This window comes from Monodelphis domestica, chromosome 1 (assembly GCF_027887165.1).
Source record: "Monodelphis domestica isolate mMonDom1 chromosome 1, mMonDom1.pri, whole genome shotgun sequence".
In the NCBI taxonomy this organism is placed as follows: Eukaryota; Metazoa; Chordata; class Mammalia; order Didelphimorphia; family Didelphidae; genus Monodelphis; species Monodelphis domestica.
The window spans coordinates 473,579,780-473,602,470 of NC_077227.1; the positions used below are offsets into that span (position 1 = coordinate 473,579,780).

The window sequence follows — 22,691 nt, forward strand, 5'->3', positions numbered from 1 at the left end:
ATTATAGAATTCTGTGTTCTATTATAACCGTGGTCCTATTACAGGGATCTAGGTAGATACTGATAGTGCAAGTAGAAAAGGAGAAGAAAAACACTGACATTTTCTTGGGATCTGACAATTACAAAGAATCTTGGCAGCTGAGTAATAAAAATTAATCAGACTCTTCCTAGTCTTGCCTAGGCCATAGGGTAGAGCTTATAGAGGAGAGGGGTTGTTTCATTCCCCAAATCACTTCTCTTTAAAATTCTCTGCTCCAGGTGCCTGGTAATTTGGGATAGGTTTACTGACTCTGCTAGTGGTTTGGGAAGCCTATGCAGCCTACCTCTAACCTGGAGCCTACCAATGTGGGTAGGATTTTGGAGGGATCATTTAGACCTTGAGATTCATCTGCATGAAATTCCTGAAAGCAATGGGATGGTTCCTTTCTTTTATACTTGTAGTTCTTGTGGGTTCATGGTCTTTTTTAGTCTCTTCCTGGCCCCTACTATCTGCAGGCAGAATGGGAAGCCCCAGTTACTGAAAGCTATTTTTAATCAATCTAGTTGTTTCTGGGTCACTCTGTGCCAGGAATAACAGAAACACTTATTAATGAGAAATATGAAATGAGATTTAGCTAAGCTGATTGATGATAAAAAGGGAAAAAACATACATATTTCCACACTAATTTTTCTGTGCTTAAAAAAAGCTCACATTATAAACAGCTGTGACTTCTATCTGCCACACCACGCCTTTTTTGGTCAATATCTTTTGGACTTGCTGCTAGATCAAGAAGTACCTATTTTCTCACTTTCATTTTAATTTAAAAAAATACCTTAAATACTGTGCCAACCTACTTTTTATTTATGCAGAATTCCAGTTCAAGTCATGAACTAGCAACAAGCTACTCTTGGCATTGACTCCAAAGTTATTTATTGAGGTGGTCTGACATCATGGAGCTGAAACAACAAGGATGAGGTTATGAATAGAATTAACTTTTTCCTTCTTGGATTGGTGTGTCAGTACCCAATCATTCTATTTATTTGTTTGCCTCTTACGATGTTATTTGTCTGATATTAATGGATCCAATCTTAGGAGTCATCTTTAGATAGCAATAAAAGCATATTTATTTACTCAAGCTTGCCTGGAATATCCTTCCTTTTCTTTTGTTCTCTTCTCATCCCTGTCCATCACATTTTTATGACCTTCAGATTTGCTTCTATCAGCTGTCCCCCCTACCCAGGATCATCCTCATTCTCTAAGGCAGTGATGGGCAAACTTATGGCATAGATGCCAAAGATAGCACACAGAGTGCTCTCTTTGGGCACTCATTGAAAGGCAGAGGAACTTGGGTGGAGCTGATCCCTCCCCCATTGTGCCTGACAACATTTTTTCACATCCCCACCCCTCTGCCCAGCAGCCAATGGGAACATACAGGGGATATGGTAGGTGGTTCATAGGCAGCAGAGCTGGAGGGGAGCAGGGAACTCAGGCCATTCAGCTCTCCATCTCTACAGTGCTAAGGACATTCCTTATTTTACCCACCACTCTGCCCAGAAGCCAATGAGAGTGCTTCCTCTCTTCTCTGGGTGGGGTAAGGGGGGCATACCCAGCATGTGGTGGTGGGGAGGGGCACAGCACTGGGTCTTGGGGGTGGTGTGGAGGAGGGGCCCAGAACTCCATCTCTAGAAGGTATGCTATCACTGCTCTATGGCATAGTGAATAGGACAGTGGACTTGGAATCAAGAAGATCTTGATTCAAATCCAATCTCAGACACTTTCTATCTATCTGAACCTGGGCAAGTCTTTGTGCCCTAGTTACCCCATCTCTAAAGGGAGAAATCTGGACTTGAATATTCTAGCTCTAATTCTATGATCCTATAGTTTTGGTAAGCTATTCTTACTTTATTCACAGAGAAGCCCTTGCCTCTCTAGCCATTCCATATGTGTATGTCTTGCATTTCCAAGTAAACTACAAGCTCCTCAAAATCAGAAACCATCTTTTACTTCCTTTGCCTCTCCCACAGTGTAATGGGTACACAAGAAGATATAACCACCTAACACAAGGGTAGATAAACAAGAGGGGACTAATGAATGTCCAGTGAAAGAAATTGTATTTAAACATCTTTTGCTCTAGAACCCAGGACATGCCTTGGGTTTATGATTAAATATTGCAGAATTTATGGAAGAACTAAATTCTTAATTTCTTTCTATTTCTTATATAATAACAAATATTGGTTGAATTAACTTAATTCCTCTCTCCTTAACTTTGACACTCCCTACTAATCTTCTCTACTTCCTCCTGCACCATCACTAATACCATACAAGTCAATTTCACCAAATATTGACTTTTATTGCTTATAGCCCAACCTGAATACTCTCTTGCTATCAGACTTCCTTAGGTTCTCATAATTCTTAAAAAAACAATTCTTTCTCTCCTCTCCCCCATCCTTAGCCTAGTTTGTATTGTAGTCAATAATTCCCTATACTTTCTGCTTGGTTTTATAGAGACCATTTTCATTTGTTGCTTTTAAGGGTCTCAAAAACCTCACCAACTAGGAAAAGTTCTCCAGATGTTCACGTTTATGTGTCTCCCAGTCCAAGGAAAGAATCTGAAAAGCAAGCCAGCTTCATTGATTTTTCTGCAACTCAGAAGGTGGAAGAATTGACTGGATTTTCTCTTAGAGATCCTGAGGCTACAGGGGATACCAAGACACAAGCTCTTCATGCCAAAGCAACTGAGGTTTTAAACTTCTCAAACAAACATACAGGTAAGAGAGGGTATTTAATATTCTGTTGTCGTCCCACTATGTAACCCAGCATAAGCCATTTAAACATTCCTTATCTCAAATGCCACATCTCTAAAAAGGCCATAATTATCCCCTTGTAAATGTCCTATAATGAAAATGAATGAATGAATTGATGTTTGATGCTGAGACTCTGAGAATGAATGAGATAATCAATTTGCCATTCTTTTCATTCCTTTCCAGGAAAAGAGCTATCTAAATATAAGACACTGTTGATCCAACTGCATCTAAGTCTAGGAAAAGGCTCATATAGTGATTAGTTACCAGTGCTAGATGAATAGTGAAGAATGCTGTGATTGGTCATTCAAAAGCCAGTAAATGGTGGGAAGATGATCTGGTTAATTTCTTTTTCTACAGTAGACTTGCAGGAAGCATTGGACTAATGTAAATAAACATAGACTAATATAATTACCTTGACATTCCCTAAATAAACCATTTAGCTTAAGGATTAAAGCAGGTTTCCTCTTTGGCCCAGTTCACTTGACCACACTCCATGCCCTGGACAGCTTTCATTTAACTATACAAATCCATGACTTCTGCTGGTGAGCCACCTGTGAACAAGCCATAGCTTAGGGGGGGTCTCTGTGAAAGAAACTAGCCATACAAGGATAAAACTTATTGCCTTCATGAAGCATTGTGCTCTATTCATTGAAATAAAAAGCCTTGGATATATTTCAACAGCTCTACAGAGCAGTCATCTACAAAATGGGAACCCTGGCTTGACATCAAAGGAATCCTGTCCTGACTACAAAGGATATGTGACTGGTCAAGCAGAGGAGAGGGGGGGGGGGGATAATAATCAGTTTTAAGGGCTTGTCTCCAAAATAGTCACACCTACCCTTATTCACCAATATCCCCCACCTCAGCCCACTCCCTCCACTGAACAAACTCCCTCCTCCCTGCTTCTAAGTCAGGCATTGGCCTCCCAAGGTAATTATAACCTAACCATGCTTCCAGGCACCTAAACAGCAGCTGTTTAGGTGATGCATGTAGGAAAATTCCATTCTTCCTCACTGCCCCACATCAAATTACCTGGTAGCCACTGTTTAGGGTAGAACAGAGTGAGAGTCACAGAATGAGTGGCATGAAATGGACTGTGATCTGTTATAATGTTATAACATTATTCTTTCCTAGAAAATCCACTCTTCTTCCAAAGATTCCCATATTTGTTGAGGGCTCCATCATCCTGATCACTGAGATTTACAGACCTCATTGTAGTCTTGAATTCCTCACTCTCACTCACCCCACTTACAACCAGTTGCCAATTTTTTTCAACCTCCACAACCTATCTCCCCCTTTCTTTAGTCACTTAGATACCATGATAAACTAGGCTGCTGTTGTTTGTATAATTCTACCTCAACCTAAATCTAACTCACAGGCATGCCAAGACCTTACTTGTCATGATATCATTGGTCCTTTTCAAAAAACGAAGGACAAACAACAGTAGCAGTCTCTTCCTGTCATCAAAATCCAGTGGCAAGACAAAAGCCAAGATGACTGGCAATGCTATAACTCTATAACTTGTTTTTCCTGCTTCTTTTACTCATCCTTCACAATCGGTCTAACTTATTTGCCTCAAGTGCAGGTTAAACCATGTTACTCCCTTGCTCAAAAAATTGTGGTGGTTCCCTATTGTCTCAAGAACCAAATGCGATTTCATCTTTATCTTATCCTTTTAAACATATATTTTATAAAGGTTTTACAATGGAGATAATTACTTGTATAGTAGTACACAAAAATAATTTAACACTAAGTAAATTATAGACATATTGAAGATACAATTTAAAATTTTCTTTATTGCTAAGGGTGCAAAAGCAAAAAATAATTTGGTTACCACTGCTGTAGAGGATGCCATATACTAGGATCGCAAGTTGTGAGACCCTGTCCTTCTGGATAGCAAGTTCCTTGGTGATTTCTGACAGTTAGATTGTGAAAGAGGGTGACCTATGAGGAAACCTGGTAGGATATGTAAGGAATTAATGTTGGCACTGTTGGAGATTATGAACTTGGTTAATAGCCATCAGCTACCATTCATACCCTTCTTCTATCTCCTCCAAAAAGTAAATCACTACTAAAAAAGTTTCCCACAAAGAAAGAATAGATTGAGCCAGCATGGCAATGAGGGTTTAAAATTGCTTTAAGTTAAACCTCTGATACATAGTAGCTGTATGGCCATGGGTAAGTCACTCATACTTCCGGTGTCCCCTGGAAGCTGTCAGGAAGATGAACTATAGAAAAGTTACCTTTTATATAAGTTACAGAGAAATTGAAGATCTTCATTGGTGAAAGGAATTTTTGCACTAGGACTGGTTCCTGGTGGAACCAGAGAGTATGGGAGCTAGGACTCCATAGGTAACAGTGTGCCAGAATTTGCAGCAGTTAGGTCTGGGAAATCTTGGGGGCTATTTGGCAATAAAGAGAAGTTTTGGGTTTTCAAATGGACTCCTAAAGAAAGCAACTCAACAGAGTGGGAAGAGCCCTGGAAATGGAGTCAGGAGACCTGAGTACAAATCCCCTTTTAGACACTTACTAGCTTGTAACCTTGGGAAAGTCATTTAGCCATTTAGTATGTCAGTTTCTTCAGCTGTAAAATGGAGGTGTGGAAATTCCCTATTTTTCTCATGAGGTTCTCATTTAAGCTCAAGTGAAACAATGTATATTTGAGGCTTGGTAAACTATAAAGCAATAAACAAAACATCCTATATGATGTAAATTTAAAAAATTATTATTATACATTTGGTAAATTACTTAACCTTTTGGGACCTCATAGATTATGAAACATTTCAACACAGTGAAGAAATGGTTTAAAACAAATATGTAGTAACTTTGTGGTGTTAGTGATATCTTAATATCTAATTCCTTATGTGTGAGAACAAAAAGACATTGAAACTAAAAGTGGTTTTAAAAAACAGAAATCTTGTTATCGCAAGGGTAAGAAGAGAGCAGGTTAATGACTTGAAAGGGTTAAGCAAGAACAGAATGAGGGGGTGCAGTTTCACTCCTAGGAGACCTTATTTTGCTTTGACCAAATCATAGCAGATGGTACATTATTTTAGGAGCTTTAAGGAAACAAAAGAACAAGCTCAGGCAACCTGTATCTCAATAGATGCTTAGAAAAAAGCTTTTGCTCTTAACCAGAGTTTCTTCAGTTACTTCCCTGAGAAGAAAATGAGTTTACACTGTCAACTTGGCTAGGTATGTATGGTAGGCACAACTGGAGAAGAGTACTAAGGCATGGGGGTGCCAGATATATGATTTCTTTTTTTCTTCCCTTACCTTCCATCTTAGATTCAATACTAAGTATTATACATTTGATAAATTACTTAAGCTTTTTGGACCTCTTAGAGACTATGAAACATTTAAACACAGTGCAGAATTCTAAGGCAGAAGAGCGGCAAGGGGTAGGCAATGGGAGTTTAAGTCACACAGCTAAGAAGTGTCTGAAGTCCTCTCAACTCCAGGCCTGGATCTCTATCCACTGAGCCACTCAGCTGCCCCAATTTGTGTTCTTTGAGGAACAGTGTTTGCACTCTTTAGTCTGTATGTTTGCATTGTGGGGAGTCACTATAATATATAGACTCTTGCTCTTGGTGTCCTGAGCTTGAAAGAAACATTCTGTATGTAATTAATTAATGTAATTACCTTGACATTAGCTCTTGGAACCAATTAGCTTGAGAGTTAGATTTTTTTGCCCCAATTAACTTTGGCCCCACACTGTACTGTGGCCAACTTTAGTCACCATAGGGAGAACTCATTAACAAGACCTGAAAGGGGGAGGGGGGGATGAGGAGGAAGGAAGGGTCCTTCAATAACTTACCCATTTTTCTGGCTAAGTATATTTAAATGTATAAAAATACAAGAAATAACCACATCTGTGAGTAAACTCTGGCATTTGTCCTTTCCTTCATCAACTTCTAATATTACAGTAGAGTTATAACCTCAGTAATTTGGGTATTTCCTCTAGCAATATAGATGGCAACCCATTTATGTTGCCCAACCTGTCCATATCCTTCCCTAAATTCATGACAAGTGGTCTGCCCAAACTCCTTGAGTTCTCTTGACATCCTACAAATTATTCACCAGTTATCCATCTCTGGTTTTGTAATTAGCCCACCTTTTTTAATTCATCAAGCACTATTTATCCATACTGAATCCATGTAGATCGCATCTCATAGTTTTTCAGAGTACTTTTATATACATATCTTACATGATAAAACATGTTTGTGAGATAACCCAGGACAAGTACTATTATCCTCATTTCATTGTGTGGTCTAGGAAGTAGAGTGCTTCCTGAGGTCTACCTAGCTAAGTTCAGAGAGACTCATCACTAAATTGATCAACTCCCCATTTGGTGATGATGTATTCTCTGGTAATGGTGCCTTGTGAAACAAAAAGCAAACTACAAAATGGTCTTCAGTCCTGTGTGACCCACTTCAACTTTTTTAGTACGTAGCAAAGAAATATGAAAGGGGACAGCAAGGTGAGAAGTCAGACAGTACACAAAATCACAGATATTTGGGGATTAGCATTTTTGGAGAATATACCCAGATCACAAATCCAATGGTCAATTAGAATATCATTAAAGGAATGTGAAGCAAAGAGACTGACTTGCCCAAGATCCAGTTGTTGTCTAGTTGGTCAACCAAAATCTTTGGACTTTATGTTCAATACTTCTTAAATTTTATTTTATCACATTGCTCCCAGGTGCCTACTCAAGAATTTGAGACCCTAGGCTAAATATTGCTCAGTGAACGACTCTTAAGGTAGATCTAAGAGTTTTTATGGTGTCTCAAGTCACTGTGGCTCCTTAGCTTGCCAAAATAAAAAAAAGAAATTGGTGCAGAAACTCCTTTTAGTAGGTGTTCAGCCATCTGGTGAAGAGCACAGATGGATTCCTATCAGCAGAGGGGGCTGCTTTCTCGATTGAAAATCCATTAAGCACAGCTACTCTAAAATCAAAGAATTATAATACTCATTTTCCCCCCTGAGATAGAGACTTAGAGAGTCCCCCAAGCCACTTTTAAAAGAATAATTCCTATTTTTATTCTGCAACAGGAACCAATTAGAATGATCATTTACATAAACATAGTAGAATAAAAAAAGAGGATTATACATGAAATTGCAGGTCTATTATGTACAACTTGCTTTTCTTTTAAAGTAAATAATAAGATCATCCTGCAGCCTTCAGTAGAAAGACCCTTGTGAGTTAACTACTTCTTTCCTTTTCAATGATGTAGTTGCAAAATGACCAATTAGACCTAGAGTCCCAAGACAGGCAAGCTTGTCCCCAGGAGACCTGGTCCTGGCTTTGAGCCAGGGGGGCCGCTTAGCCAGCTTCCTCCCCCTTCTTTTCCCAGAGAATAAAGTAAGTAGGTTACCCTTTTCCTTCCTCCTCATTCCATATATACCCTTTGCAACCTGTGAGAGGTCTTCCTGACTAAATACCTTAATAAAAAATAAAACAAAAGAAATCCTTTCATCCATATAGGATGTCCTCAGAAGTGTCTTTATCAGGCAATGTCTGTGGTGTACACTAGGCAAAACACACAAACAAATGAAGCAGATGATACTGTTTTTATTCACTTCTCTCCTTCCTCCCCTCCTAATATGCATGTTAGGGTAGGCCACATAGATAGTAGGCATAGAGTTTTGCAAATGTGTGCTGCTTGTGACCAGGGGATAAGATGAGAGTAAATACATGGATGAGTTGGTGCAGTTCATCCCCCGTGGACTGGAGATGTAGCTGAGATCTCGTTGATGATGCTAAGAATGGATCAGGATTTTATATTTATAAGGAAGAACAACAGATTGTTATAACTTGGATGAATGAAAAAGAGATCCTTTTCATTTGAACCACAGACTTTCACTAAGTAGTTATTACTATATGCAAGAATAAAATAAGAAAATGAAACCTGTGCTCAAGAAGTTTGCAGTCTAGTAGAGAGATAAATTTGCAGATAATTAAAATAACAAGGTGAAATGTGAGCATTATAAAGGAAAGACGAAAGCATTATAAGAAATTTGATCAGGGAGTAGTAACTTCCAGCTAGCTCTGGAGTCCTGGAATGAGGAAATTCAGATCTTTTATTATGGGACTCACTTTAAAAAAAGAGGGTCAGAGGGGGTAGCTGGGTAGCTCAGTGGATAGAGAGCTAGGCCTAGAGATTCTAGAACCTAGAGAGTCCTAGGTTCAAATCTGACCTCGGACACTTCCCAGCTGTGTGACCCTGGACAAGTCACTTAACCCCCACTGCCTAGCCTTTACCACTCTTCTGCCTTGGAGCCAATACACAGGATTGACTCCAAGATGGAAGGTGAGGGTTTTACCATATATATATTTACCATATATATCTTTTATTTTATATACATATAAAATAAAAGAGGGTCAGCAATTCAGTCCATTGGGCCCTCTGATCAACTGAGAAATCTGAGACCTTTGAGGAGGTGAGAAAGTTAAAAATGCCTACTTGGATCACAGACTGGATGACACCCTTGATACAAAAGGAGATTATTCCAAGACTTTAGATACCATCAGAAATATATAGTGTCTAAGATTTGACTGTGAGTTCAGCCAAGATTAGGGTCAGAGTACTTTCCAGTGCTCTAATTTCCCTCCAGAGACTTTGTACCAGAGGAAAGAAATATAAAACTGAGAGTCGAGTTAATGGCTGGCCTGGGAGGAAACAAGAAATACCTTCTTTACGTTAAGCAGCAAAAAGGTCTTCTGACTCCCACTTTCACATGGTTCATGAGGCAGCGAAGTCTTGTTGTTGATAGTGTTTAGTTGAGGCCAACTCTTTATAACCCCATTGGGGGTTTTCTTGGCAAAGATACCAGAGTGGTTGGCCATTTCCTTCTCTAGCTCATTTGACAGATGAGGAAACGGGGGTACCTTGCCCAGGGTCCTGTAGCTAATACATATTTGAGACTGGATTTTAACTTGAGTCTTCTTGACTCTAGGCCTAGTGTATATTCACTGTGGCCCCTGGCTGCCCTTACGTGTCCTAGGCCATCTTTAATCTTTTTTGCATGTTGTTCTTTTCTAGCAAAGGAGATAGATAAGCATCTATTTGCCCAAGATGCACCTGCATGCCATAGGCCTCCTGCACTGTTGTGAAGGGAAGGCTTAAGCTCTAGATGAAAGATGATAGCTCTAGAGTTGGAAGAAACCTCAGAGACCATCTAATCTAACCATTTTATTTTACAGGTGAAGAAAATGAAGTTGTGGGGAGTGAAAGAATTGCTCAAGGTCAAACTGTTCCAGGAGAACACTTCGAAATTTGTAGAGTCGTAACCCAAGAATGGCAGGCTCAAAGCTCTGCTCGATACCAAGGTATAAAGGGATTTTATTACTTAAAGAAGAGTTTTAGATTGTAAAATAGCCAGGCCAGTGATGGCAAACCTTTTAGAGACTCTGTGCCATTCCACCTTCCCCCCTGCCACCTTAGGGAGGGAGGAAGCATTCCCATTGGCTGAGGAATGTCTTCAGGCCCATGAAGAAGAGCAGGGGACAGCTCCACCCTGAGTCCCTCTGCCTTTGTAGTAAGGAACCCTGGTGGGTGAAGCTTCAAGTGCCCACAGAGAAGGCTCTGCTCTGGCATGCATGCTATAGATTTGCCACCTACAAGCAGTGGCTGATGAAATGACCTAAGGGCTAATAGAATAGCCTTGGGGCTGGTGGAGTTGCCTAAGGAGTGATTCAAGGTTTGCATATTTATGGAGAGTCTGGGGGCTTGTCACTTCCCATTGCAGGGAAATTTCTACCTTTTCCTAGAATAGCCAATGCCTGGGCATTTCAGGAGGTTACAGGCTGCAAACCCTAGAAAATGGGCATTGAAGAGATGGGTACAAATCCAAGTGGAGATGTGTTTTAGGATTTGACACTTCACTGGTGAACCTAAGAACACCAGAAAGGGAACGGGATAAGGGACATGTGCAGGTTTGGGAGATTCCCCTGGACTGCCAGAGCCCTTAGGGCACATGTCCCATGTTTACTGCCATTCTCCCACCTGCCATCATTTGTCAGTGTAGGAGAGATCTCGCTACCCTCCTGGAATGCTCTTACCAAAGAGGGGAATATAGGGAGGGTGCAGTATAGTACATGACCACTATAGGTGATTAATAATACTTAACTGTACTGAACTAAAGTAAATACAGAACAATACAAGCAATTAATAATACACAGCACAAAGCTGGTGTATAGAACAGAACAGTACAAAACCATTATGAATGATTGATAATACAGATTTTGTAATTTATGCTTAACTATTGCTGAAACTACAGACTTTGCAATTTATTATGCTTACCTAGTGCTAATTGGTGAAAAATACAAGATTTCACAACATGAGGGTCCCACTTCTATCACTGCCCACCTCCATCAATAGCAGTCATATGTGTCAGAGGCAGGATTTAAACCCAGGCTCTCTGCTTCTATAGCTCTATTTACTATCCACTGCATCATGTGGCTTCCTAGGAGATGGGAGGGTTATATACATGCATATATACAAACAGGAATATATATGTATACATATATGCATATAGACCCATACACATATACATATAATTTTAATACATATAATGTATATAAACATAGACCAATGAAGATTAATTTGACTTTTCATTAACCTTATTTTCAAGAGAAATAAAAGAAGGTGGAAATGATACTACAACTATATTATTCCTTTCTCTCCCCTGAGAAGGAAAGATCTCAACTGAATGCCTTTCTTGTCAAAATGGCAGTACTGTTTTCAACAAGAGAGATTCACATAGGGACTGTGGCAGGATATTTCATTGTATTTGGTTATGTGGTTGATAAACTGAGTGAATATCTCATTTGAACTAATTTCTGGAAAAACCTATTCTTACCTTCTCAGATCTGCCTACCATCATCCTTGCAGGGCTGCTTGTTTATATTAGTTTCATTTGTACGAAACCTTTTCAATTTAATATAATCATAATTATTCATTTTACACACTCTCTATCTCTTATTTGATCATAAATTCTTTCTTCCCTGCTCTCCTCCTGAGTTTGTTCCCAGCAAGAAGCCCCTTCAGGACCTCCCCTCTCACTCTTATTGACGTAAAGCACATACACGGGCGCAACTGTGTTATATCAGGAATGTTGATGGACAGGTCAAGCTACTCAGGAGGGGGAGGGGATGAACTTCCTTTACACATAAATGAAAACCATCTATTTATTTTCATTTCTCTAGACCTCAATTTTCTTATCTACAAAGTGGCTATACTATTCTATTTTTCCCACCTTACTAGAGTTTTCTCAGAATCAAAAGACATCATAGCTGTAAAAGTACTGTTGTTTCTGTCTCTGTCATATCTTTTGCATCTGTACTCTTCTCTTCACCCATACAGCTATACAAGTTTGAGCACTTATTACTTCTCACTTTACTGCAATGGCCTTCTAAGTGATGTCTCTGCCTTGAGTTTCTTGTAACTTCAATTCATCCTCCAGAGTGATTTTCTGAAACTATATAGGGATTGCCATATTATTTCCTTATTTAATATACTACAATGGCTCCCCATTACCTCTAGGATCAAATATAAACTCCTGTTACCTAAAGTCCTTCACAACCTGGTCATCAACCTACTATTCTAGCCTTGTTAAAGGTTTCTCCCCTTCTCATACTTCAATACAGTCAAATTGCCTTCTTGCTGTTCCTCACATTTGGTGTCCCACTTCCTATGTCCTTTTCCCCAGCTGTTCCAAGTGCTGGAAATGCATTCTCCCTCACATCCACCAATTTTTCTTTTCTATAAATTTATTTTATTTTATTTCTTAAATTGTCAGCCAAAACACACTTCCATCTTGGTCGTTGTGAGAGCACAGTCATACATAACCCAAACCCCAAAATAAAATCATAAATACAGTGATGTGAAAGACAATTCCAACAGTTATTTCTTTAGAGTTGGATAGCATTCCCCATCAAAAGTCGTTTAGGATTGTCCCAGATCACTGTATTGCTGAGAGTAGTAAAGTTTTCATAGATAATAATCATACAATATTGTTGTTATTATGTACAATGTTCTTTTCAGTTCTGCTTATTTCACTCTGCAGATCTTTCCAGTTTTTTTCTGAAATCATTTTGCTTATCATTTCTCATAATGCAATATTATTCCATCACCAATATATACGACAATTTGTTCAGCCATTTCCCAATTGATGGCCATCCCCTCAATTTCCAAATCCTTGCCACTACAAAAAGAGCGGCTATAAATATTTTTGTATAAGTATATCCTTTCCCTTTTTTTGTTATCTCTTTGAGATACAGATCCAGTAGTGGTATTTATGAGATCAAAGGATATGCACCGTTTTATAGCCCTTTGGGCATAGTAACAAGTTACCCTTCAGAATGGTTGAATCAATTCACAATTTTGCCAGCAATGCATTAGTGTCCCGATTTTGTCACATCCACTCCAACATTTACTACTTTCTTTTACTGCCATATTGGTCAATCTGATAGATGTGAGGTGGTGCTTCAGCATTGTTTTGCATTTCTCTAAACAAGAGTGACTTAGAATATTTTTTCATATGATTATTGATGGCTTTGATTTCTTCATCTGAAAATTGCTTGTTCACATCCTTTGATCATTTGTCAATTGAGGAATGACTTGTATTTTTCTAAATTTGGCTAAGAGAATTTGAGAAATTAGACCTTTGTCAGAGAAATTTGTTATAAAAAATTCTCCCAGTTTGTTGTTTCCCTTCTAATCTTGGTTACATTCATTTCATTTGTACAAATTTCAATTTAATATGATCATAATTATTCATTTTACATCTTATAATACTCTCTATCGCTTATTTGATCATAAATTCTTTCCTTCTCTAAAGATCTGCCAGGTAAACTATTCTGTGTTCACCTAATTTAGTTATGGTATCATTTTTTATATCTATATCATATATCCATTTTGACTTTATCTTGGTATAGTGTGTGAGATATTTGTCTGTACCTTGCTTCTGCCATACTGTTAAACAGTGAGTTCTTATTTCAAGAGCTGGCATCTTTGGGTTTTTTCAAATACTAGGTTTTTTTACCCTTGTACTCATTTACCCCTGTATATTGTGTATCTAATTTACTCTATTGATCTACCATTTAGGATCCATGGTTAACTTCCAAACTCAGCTCAAATACCACCTTCTATATGATGAAGTCTTTACTGATCTCCTCAGATCTCTTTCTTGCCTCTAAAATCATCCTGTATCCACCATTTTGTATTGTGTGTTTTGTTGTTATTATTCATTCATTTTAGTCATGTTAGACTTTTTGTGACAGAGTGGTTTTCCATTTACTTCTCAAGCTCAATTTACAGATGAGAAAAGAGGCAAACAGGGTTAAGTGACTTGCCCAGGGTCACACAGCTAGGAAGTATCTGAGGCCAGATTTGAACTCAGAAAGATGAGTCTTCCTGATTTTAAGCTTGGTACTCTATCTACTGCACCCCATTCTGTGGGTACCTATATATAAATATGTTGCCTCCCTTACATGAAAAGGAAGTTTTCTCAAGGGAAAGGGCAATTGGAGTTATGTCTTTCTCTCCTTGGCATACAGCAAGATGTATATCACATGAGTAAATAAAAAGTATTGTTCATTGATTGGATCAAAACATGTAAAAGCCCCCATATAAATGAGGGCAGTGATTATTAATAGTTTTTTATAGGTGCTACTTGTTATCTCTGGTTTCCATTATTTTTCAGGGGAAAATAAAAATTACAACAAAATTTTTGATGATGTCTGCATCAGCTATCTAAACAGTGTACGACAGAAATCTCTTAGCTTTCTTCAGAAACTGAAGGTATGATTTAGTTTCTTAGGAATTTTTCCACATTTCCTTAGCTTTTGGCTAATATGAAGTTATAAATATATTTTTATTGTAAAAGACATTTTTATAAACTAAAATTATTTCTGGTCTGTTGTCTCTATATAAAACTTCTCTTTTGTTAGTTCTAACCTTGGCCTTTAATATCCCCAAACATTAAAGCTATAAGTTCAGGGAAACTAAAATACTTCTTGATTATTTTGACCTCTTGAGCTAAGTAGGAAGCACTTTTTCATGCTTCATTTAAATGGAAGAAACTTGACAACATGGACAGAATTGTTTAATATGTCACAGAATCTCAGGTGATACAAAAGAGTGTTGGACTAGAAATCCAGAGGTAGGAGGGTATGTTAAAATTGCTTCTGCTCTGCCAAGTCAACCTCTAAGACTCAGTTTCCTTACCTGTAAAATGAGGGAGTTGGACTAGATGACTTCTGAAGTTCCTTCCAGTTCTATGTATCTATAATACTAGTCTAAGACATATCTGAACAGGAATCTCTTCTGCTTGGATACCTATAGTGGTTACTTCTAGTAACCACACCATGGACTTTGGGATAGATCTAACTATAATGAAATTTTCTTTACATTGAGCCAAAATCTGTCTCCACTATTTCTACCTAAGGTTACTATTATGCCCTCTGGGCCTGAATAGAACAAGATAAATTCCCCTTTTCCAAATATTTCTTCAAATATTTGAAACTAGCTATCCTGCTCTGCCCAAATCTCATCTTCTCCTGGTCTCCAGTCTCCATTCTGTCCCCTTTTCTGGATGCATTCCAGTTTATTAGGGTCAAAGGATCAATGAAAAAGTTTTGGAAGCTATGTTATTTAGGCATAGATATTATGAGAAAGGCTGGGAAAATGTAAAGGTAGTTTTTCAAAAGGGAAAAGATGGAATGTAAGATGGCGAAGGAAACTATACTTTTATTTCAACAGGATGAAGTTATCTTGAGGGGCCAGAATAGTAGATGAAATGACTTTCTGGGCAGAGGAGCATTGTTTTATTTGGTTCAATCAATGAACAAGCATTTTTGAAGTGACAATGTTAGGCATTGTGTTTGGGCACTGGGTATACAAGTTTATCCTTACTCAATGAAAAAGAACTTGAAGTGGAAGGCTGCTCTCTTCTTTGAAAAGTATCCCTGAATTTGATTGATTATCTGCAAAACTGGAAAGTTAAAGCAAGTGACATCTTTATCCCAGCCCTCCTCTGACCTAATGGGTTAGAATTCAGTGATACTTCATTTGAGAGAGATGTCTTAGGATTGTTGTGATCTTCTTCCTTATATAGTTGCATCAGATGAAACAGGAGAAAGAGTTAGAATTTCTGAAGCAGAAAGCAGAACTGGAAGCTCAAGAAACTCAGAAATCTTTGGATGAATTGCTCTTTAGAAATAATTTAAAGGTAAGCACTAAGTTGAGAAAATGTTCCTCTTCCATTGTTTTAAGGAGGCCATTGTTTACTATCCTCAGTGGAAAGAGACAATTACAAAACTTGCTTCTCTTTGTCTACTCTCAAGGTTAGTTTTGCTTTGTCACCTACCATTCTTAGAGTTATATGTATATGAACTGTTTTTTAAGCCTTTTGTAAAATTCAACTTGTAAAACTCAAGATTTCTGAGATTCAAACATACTTAAAATATGCAAATGTGATTTCATTTGTTAGTGAGTACAGTTAAGCTCTTGTTTAAAACAAAGCTTTGGAAATAGAAATTCAAAGAGATAAGCTACTGAATTTGCAATCTCATCAAAGTAGGTGTTCCCTCCAATGATGGATATAATAATCCACCTGGTCTTCTCACTTATATTAACTCTTGTCTGTGTCTTCCCATAATTCCTTCACAGGAGTCCACTAACCTGAAGTGCTTCAGAAATCCTTAAGATTGCATGGATAGCAAAGGAGCATGCAACCTCTCCATGGATATTTCTCACTCTTTCTGCATTAAACAGTCCTCACTCTTTTTATAGCCTAATTTCTTTTCCAGTAATATAACTCTCTGATAACATCTGTTAAGGCCACTTTACCTGTGCAATTGTTCATTGCTAACTTGCTGTAGTTTACTCATACCTCCCAGTTACCTTTCTATTGTTTCTTGGGTGATCCTCTATTTTATTTCTCTTTTTTTTTAAATGTAATACAGTTTTTCATACAAATATGTATATGAAGGAGAGTTTCATCTCTCTACTGAAAAGAGGAAAGTATGTTTCATATTCTGTTCTCTGTGATAAGATTAATCATCACATTCCACCAGAGTTCCCTAACTGGCATTTTAGATCATTTGGTTGTATTCATTTTATATACTATTTTTCTGGCTCTTCTTTCTTTGCTTTGCATCAGTTCACACTACTCTTTCTGAATTTCTTAAAATTCATTGTATTTGTCATTTCTTAGAATATAATACTATTCTACTATATTCATATGCCATGGTTGATTCAGTCATTCACCATATACGGGCATTCACTTTGTTTTAATTTTTTGGTTCTAAATTCTCCAACTTTAATTTTTAAGAGCCTGTGATATTTCATGACTCATAGTCATTGAGCATCACTAAAATAATACTATTTTATGCAATTTTAAGATAAAGAAATCAAAGCTAGCTATGAAAAAATATTCTAAATAACTCTTGATTTGAGAAATGCAAATTAAAGTAACTCACACCTATTACATTGGTCAATATGACAATAAAGGAAAATAATAAATATTTGAGGGGATGTGGGAAAATTGGAACACTAATGTATTGTCGGAGTTGTGATTTGATCCTACCATTCTGGAAAATAATTTGGAACTATGCCTAAAGGACTTTAAAACTCACCTACACTTTGAATCGGGAATACCATTACTAGGTCTGTATCTCAAAGAAATTTTTAAAAATTAGAAAAAGGAGCCTATTTGTACAGAAATATTTATTGTGTCTCTTTTTGTAGCAGCAAAGAATTGGAAATTGAGAGGTTGTCCATCAATTGGGGAATAGCTGAAAAAATTGTGGTATAGGATTATAATGGAATACTATTGTGCTATTCTGCTGACAAGCAGAATGATTTCAGAAAAACCTGGGAAGAATTAAATGCACTGATGCAAAGTAAAGTGAGCAGAATCTAAAGAACATTGTACATATTAACAGTAATATTTTTTATAAACAATTGTGAATGACCTCGTTATTCTCAGCAATACAATGATGTAAGACAATCCCAGAAACTTATGATGAAAAATGCTATCTGCCATCAGTGAAAGAACTGATGGAGCCTGAATACAGACCAGAATCTATTATATTTTCCTTCCTTCCCTCTCCCTCCCTCCCGCCTTTCTCTCTCTCTCTCTCTCTCTCTCTCTCTCTCTCTCTCTCTCTCTCTCTCTCTCTCTCTCTCTCTCTCTCTCTCTCTCTCTCTCTCTCTCTCTTTTCTTTCTCTTCTACAAAATGTCTAATATGGAGAAATGTTTTGCATAACTGCACATATAAAATTGATGTCAGATTGCTTACCATCTCAGGGAAGGGAGAGAGGTTAGAGGGAGGGAGAGAATTTGGAACTGAAAGCTTTTTTAAATATTAAAAATTATTTTTACAAATGTTATTGAGAAAAATAAAATATTCTTTTTTAAGAATTTAAAAATAAGGGGGCAGCTGGGTAGCTCAGTGGATTGAGAACCAGGCCTAGAGATGGGAGGTCCTAGGTTCAAATCTAGCCTCAGACACGCCTCAGCTGTGTGACCCTGGACAAGTCACTTTATCACCATTGCCTAGCTCTTACTACTCTTCTGTCTTCAAATCAATACATAGTATTGATTCTAAAGTGGAAGGTAAGTGTTTAAAAAGAAATAAAAATAATTCCATTGTTTAAAAGATAGGCCTTTGGATCAGAGAGAAAGCTGGGATCATTAAAAGCACCATTTAATTCCCCCAAAGCAGTACAGTCTGCATTCCCCTTCCTTTTAAATTCTAGGTCCAGCTTATTGTCCATTTGTAATGTTTTTCTATTTGTAACAGTCTGTCCATGGTTTATCTATCCAAATGAAAGTCATGTTTTAGATGGTATGCATTCTAATGATTCTTTCATGCTGTGGATATTAACCATGTGAGACATAAAGTAGACGTGCTCCCTTTTTTCTTTTTCTTTTTTTAAAATATCTTTTCTCTTAGATTTTTTTTTCAAAGTTCTACTTCCCCCCTCCCCCTTTGGTTTAGAAGGCAAGGGGAAAAGAGTCTCTGTTCCAAATGAATATTAGAAAAAAAAATTACATCATTGACTATGTTAAAAATAATGTCTCAATCTATACTCCCAAGTTCATCATCCTTCTGTTGAGAGGTGGGTATATTTCATCATGAGTCCTCTGAAAATCTCATTGATTATTGTATTGATCAGAGTTCCCAGGTCTTTAAAAATATCTTTATAATATTGTTATTGTAAAAATTGTTCTCCTGGTTTTGCTATATTATTTCATAAGAGTTTTTCCATGTTTCTCTGAAACAATCCCCTTCATCATTTCTTAGAGCATAATAGTATTTCATCATATTCGTATGCCATAACTTGTTAACACATTCCCTAATTGCTTGGAATGCCCTCAAGTTTCCATTTTTTTTTTGCCATCACAAAAAGTTGCCATAAATATTTTTGTACACCTGGGTACAAGAGATATGTTCTTGGTAGGAAGCTATGGAATAAGATAAATAATCTGAGATCTGATACAGGTAATTCAAAAATTGTATGTTTGAGGTCACTCCATATAAATACTATTAAATATTTATTAATCATCTAACTGAACATGACACACTGTATTAGGTGATATAAAAAGAGTCACACAAAGAATTGATCCCTTTCCTCTGGGAACTCCCAATGAAAGCCAGTTTTATGAGTACCTACACAGATCATCCATAAAGACAATAGAACAGAAACACTTATATGAATCAAGTCACTCACAACTTGATACAGTATTCAGATACTGAAAAAGGAATTGTTAGCATTTAATGCAACATGCAATCATGTTTAAAAACCAAATCTTTCATTTCTGCCTCCTTAGTCTAATAACTATTTGGGTTTTCTTCCCCTTTTAATAGGATTTTATTCATTGTTCAAAAGAGAAGGAAAAGTATAAGAGAATAGAATGGAGAGAAATACACAATTAGCAAGTCCCAAAGACCAGTGAATATGAACTGAAGAGGACAACATAATGGATTAAAAAACAAATTCCAACAATATGTTGTTTATAAGAAACATACTTGAAACATAGAGTTAAAATAGAAACTGGAGCAAGATGTATTATTTCTCTGAAGTAAAAAAAAAAATGAACAGAGGTAATAATTGTGATCTCAGGCAAAAAATAAAGGCAAAAATAGACATAATTCAAAGAGATAAACCAAGAAAGTACATTTTACTAAAAGGTACCATTATAATTTTGATTATATTAAATTAAAAAGCTTTTGTACAAACAAATGCAACCTAACCAAGATTAGAAGGTAAACAACAAGCTGGAGGAAATTTTTATAACATATTTCTCTGATAAAGTTCTATTTTCTCAAGTCTATAGAGAGCTAATTCAAATTTATAATATAAGCCATTCCTCAATTGACAAATGGTCAAAAGATATGAACAATTGAATTTCAGTTGAAGAAATCAAATCTATCAATAATCATATGGAAACATGTTCTAAATCATTCTTGATTAGAGAAATGCAAATTAAAACAATGCTGAGTTACCACCTCATACCTATCAGATTGGCCAATTTGACAGTAAAGGAAAGTGATAAATGTTGAAGGGGAAGTGGCAAAATTGAGATTCTTCATGCATTGTTGGTGAAGTTGTAAACTGATCCAACCATTCTAGGGGGGGCATGGAACTATGTCCCAACAAACCATAATATTGAGCATTCTTTTGATCCTATAATACCACTACTGGGCCTATATTCCCAAAGAGACAATAAAAAAGAGGAAAGGACCTATTTGCACAAAAATATTTATAGCAACTTTTTTTGTGGTGGCTAAGAATTAGAAATTGAAAGGATGTTCATCACTAGGGGAATGGCTAAACAAATTGTGGTATATGTTGGTGATAGAATACTCTTGTACTATAAGAAATGATGGGGGGGGGGGCAGCTGGGTAGCTCAGTGGATTGAGAGCCAGGCCTAAAGATGGGAGGTCCTGGGTTCAAATCTGGTTTCAGACACTTCCTACCTGTGTGACCTTGGGCAAGTCACTTAAGCCCCATTGCCTAGCCCTTACCACTCTTCTGCCTTGGAACCAATACCCAATACTGATTCTAAGGTGGAAGGTAAGGGTTTTAAAAAAAAAAGAAAGAATAGAAATGATGAACCTGATGATTTCAGAAAAAGCTGGAAAGATCTACATGAACTAATGCAGAGTGAATAAGCAGAACCAGGAGAACATTATATACAGTAACAGCAATATTATATGATCAACTGTGAAAATTGTGCTTTTCTCAATGCAATGATTGGCAATCCTTAAAGACTTATGATGGGGAATGCTATCCATCTCCAGAGAAAGAACTGTTAGAGCCAGATGGATGCGGATCAAAGCATACTATCACATCAGTGTATTAATGGTTTTATTTTGGGATTTTGGTTTTGTACGAGTGTACTCTTACAACAATGACCAAGATGGACATGTTTTGCATGATCATACATAAATGGCCCAGATCAAATTGCTTATTCTCTCCAAATGGGGGGAGGGAAGAGAGAAAGGGCAATGGTTTAGATCCTATAATTTTGGGAAATATGTGTTGAAAATTGTTATTAGATGTGTAATTGGAGAAATAAAATATCTTTAAATTAAAAAACTAAAAAATTCCATAAACAATATCAAATCCAAATGGCATAATATCTAAATTTCTAAAAATATAGACTATGTTTAATATATTACCAACTTTGTCCTGATTCTTTTTGAGCTTCCTTCTATTCTTTTTTGTTGACTTTTTGCAACACAATGTCTGACACAAAGTAAGTGCTTTCTCTCTCTCGCTCTCTCCCCAGATTTCTCCCTTAACTCTTGCTTCCTAAATAAAAGGCTTCCCTTCTTTTTGTGTCAGACAAATGAAAGTTCCATTAGATAAATATTTGATGGAAGGTCATGGGCCAAATCAAAATTTAGATCAATTCAATAACCAATCTTGACAATGGGCACAGAATGAGGCATATAGTCAGACACATGGTCAATATATTGATTCATTGTATTTATCTGGACCTTTATTGATAAGAGAAAGTGCTATGAGAGTTTTATTGAGAAATAATGATAATGGAAATAATAGTTTGAAAAATTTTTGGAAAGAAAAAAAAGATTAAGTTGAATAAACTAGGATCACTTTAGTGGCAGTGTTGCCCTCATTCCTTGCAAATATGTTATTTCCTTAAGTGCTCTCAAAGGCCTAGGGCCAGCTTCATGAAGCCACTCATATAATATCCTCCTCCTAACTACTATGAATGCCTATATTTGGTGTAGTGGAAAGAGTAATGAATTTAAGAAAGACATAGATCTAAATCCTACCTTTGACACTTAACTCTGTGACCCTGGACAACTCATTTAACCTTTCTAAGTTTATATTATTCTCACCTATTTAATGGGAATGATAATAATATTTTCATTTCCTTTGTCAAAAGAGCAAGCTGGGGAAATACCTTGTAAATTTCAAAGTGTATTATAATTATTATGCTTACTGTTATTATTGCTATTATTATTATTCTAGCAAAGTTTATATGACAACTACATCCATAAAAGCGAACTAGATAAAGGAGAAAAATGGAAGATGCCAACGACCCATGGAGACCTGGAATCTAAAGTATGTCTAACCAGACCATCACCTAAGAGCAGGTATGATAGATGTCCAGGGAATTAACTCATTACTCACAAAGCCAAACAAGTGATTTGCCCTTAGCAATGACATATCTCATAGCATTGTGTTGGTTTCTGCCTCACTCTGCCAGCATGTAGAATTGACCTTAGACTGTACTATGTGGGATTTAGCTAAGCTGCCCCTCTCCTAAGGCATGAGCCTTTTCCTGACTACTTAAACAGAGAATGTCACTTTCTAAAATGTGCATGTTCTATGTGTATTGTGATAAGGTGTCATGAA

General features: G+C 37.0%; 1 protein-coding gene across 11 annotated transcripts in view; it reads left to right on the forward strand.

Annotated features, from left to right (window-relative positions):
• CCDC187 (coiled-coil domain containing 187) overlaps positions 1–22,691 on the forward strand; it is a 122,759-nt gene that overhangs the window by 63,365 nt on the left and 36,703 nt on the right. For all 11 annotated transcript variants that reach the window (XM_056812700.1, XM_056812697.1, XM_007475319.3 and 8 more), the window contains 5 exons: positions 2,512–2,747; positions 9,991–10,116; positions 14,493–14,590; positions 15,906–16,019; positions 22,305–22,429. In XM_056812700.1, the coding sequence (XP_056668678.1) occupies positions 2,512–2,747; positions 9,991–10,116; positions 14,493–14,590; positions 15,906–16,019; positions 22,305–22,429 (699 nt within the window). The remainder of the gene's footprint in view (positions 1–2,511; positions 2,748–9,990; positions 10,117–14,492; positions 14,591–15,905; positions 16,020–22,304; positions 22,430–22,691) is intronic.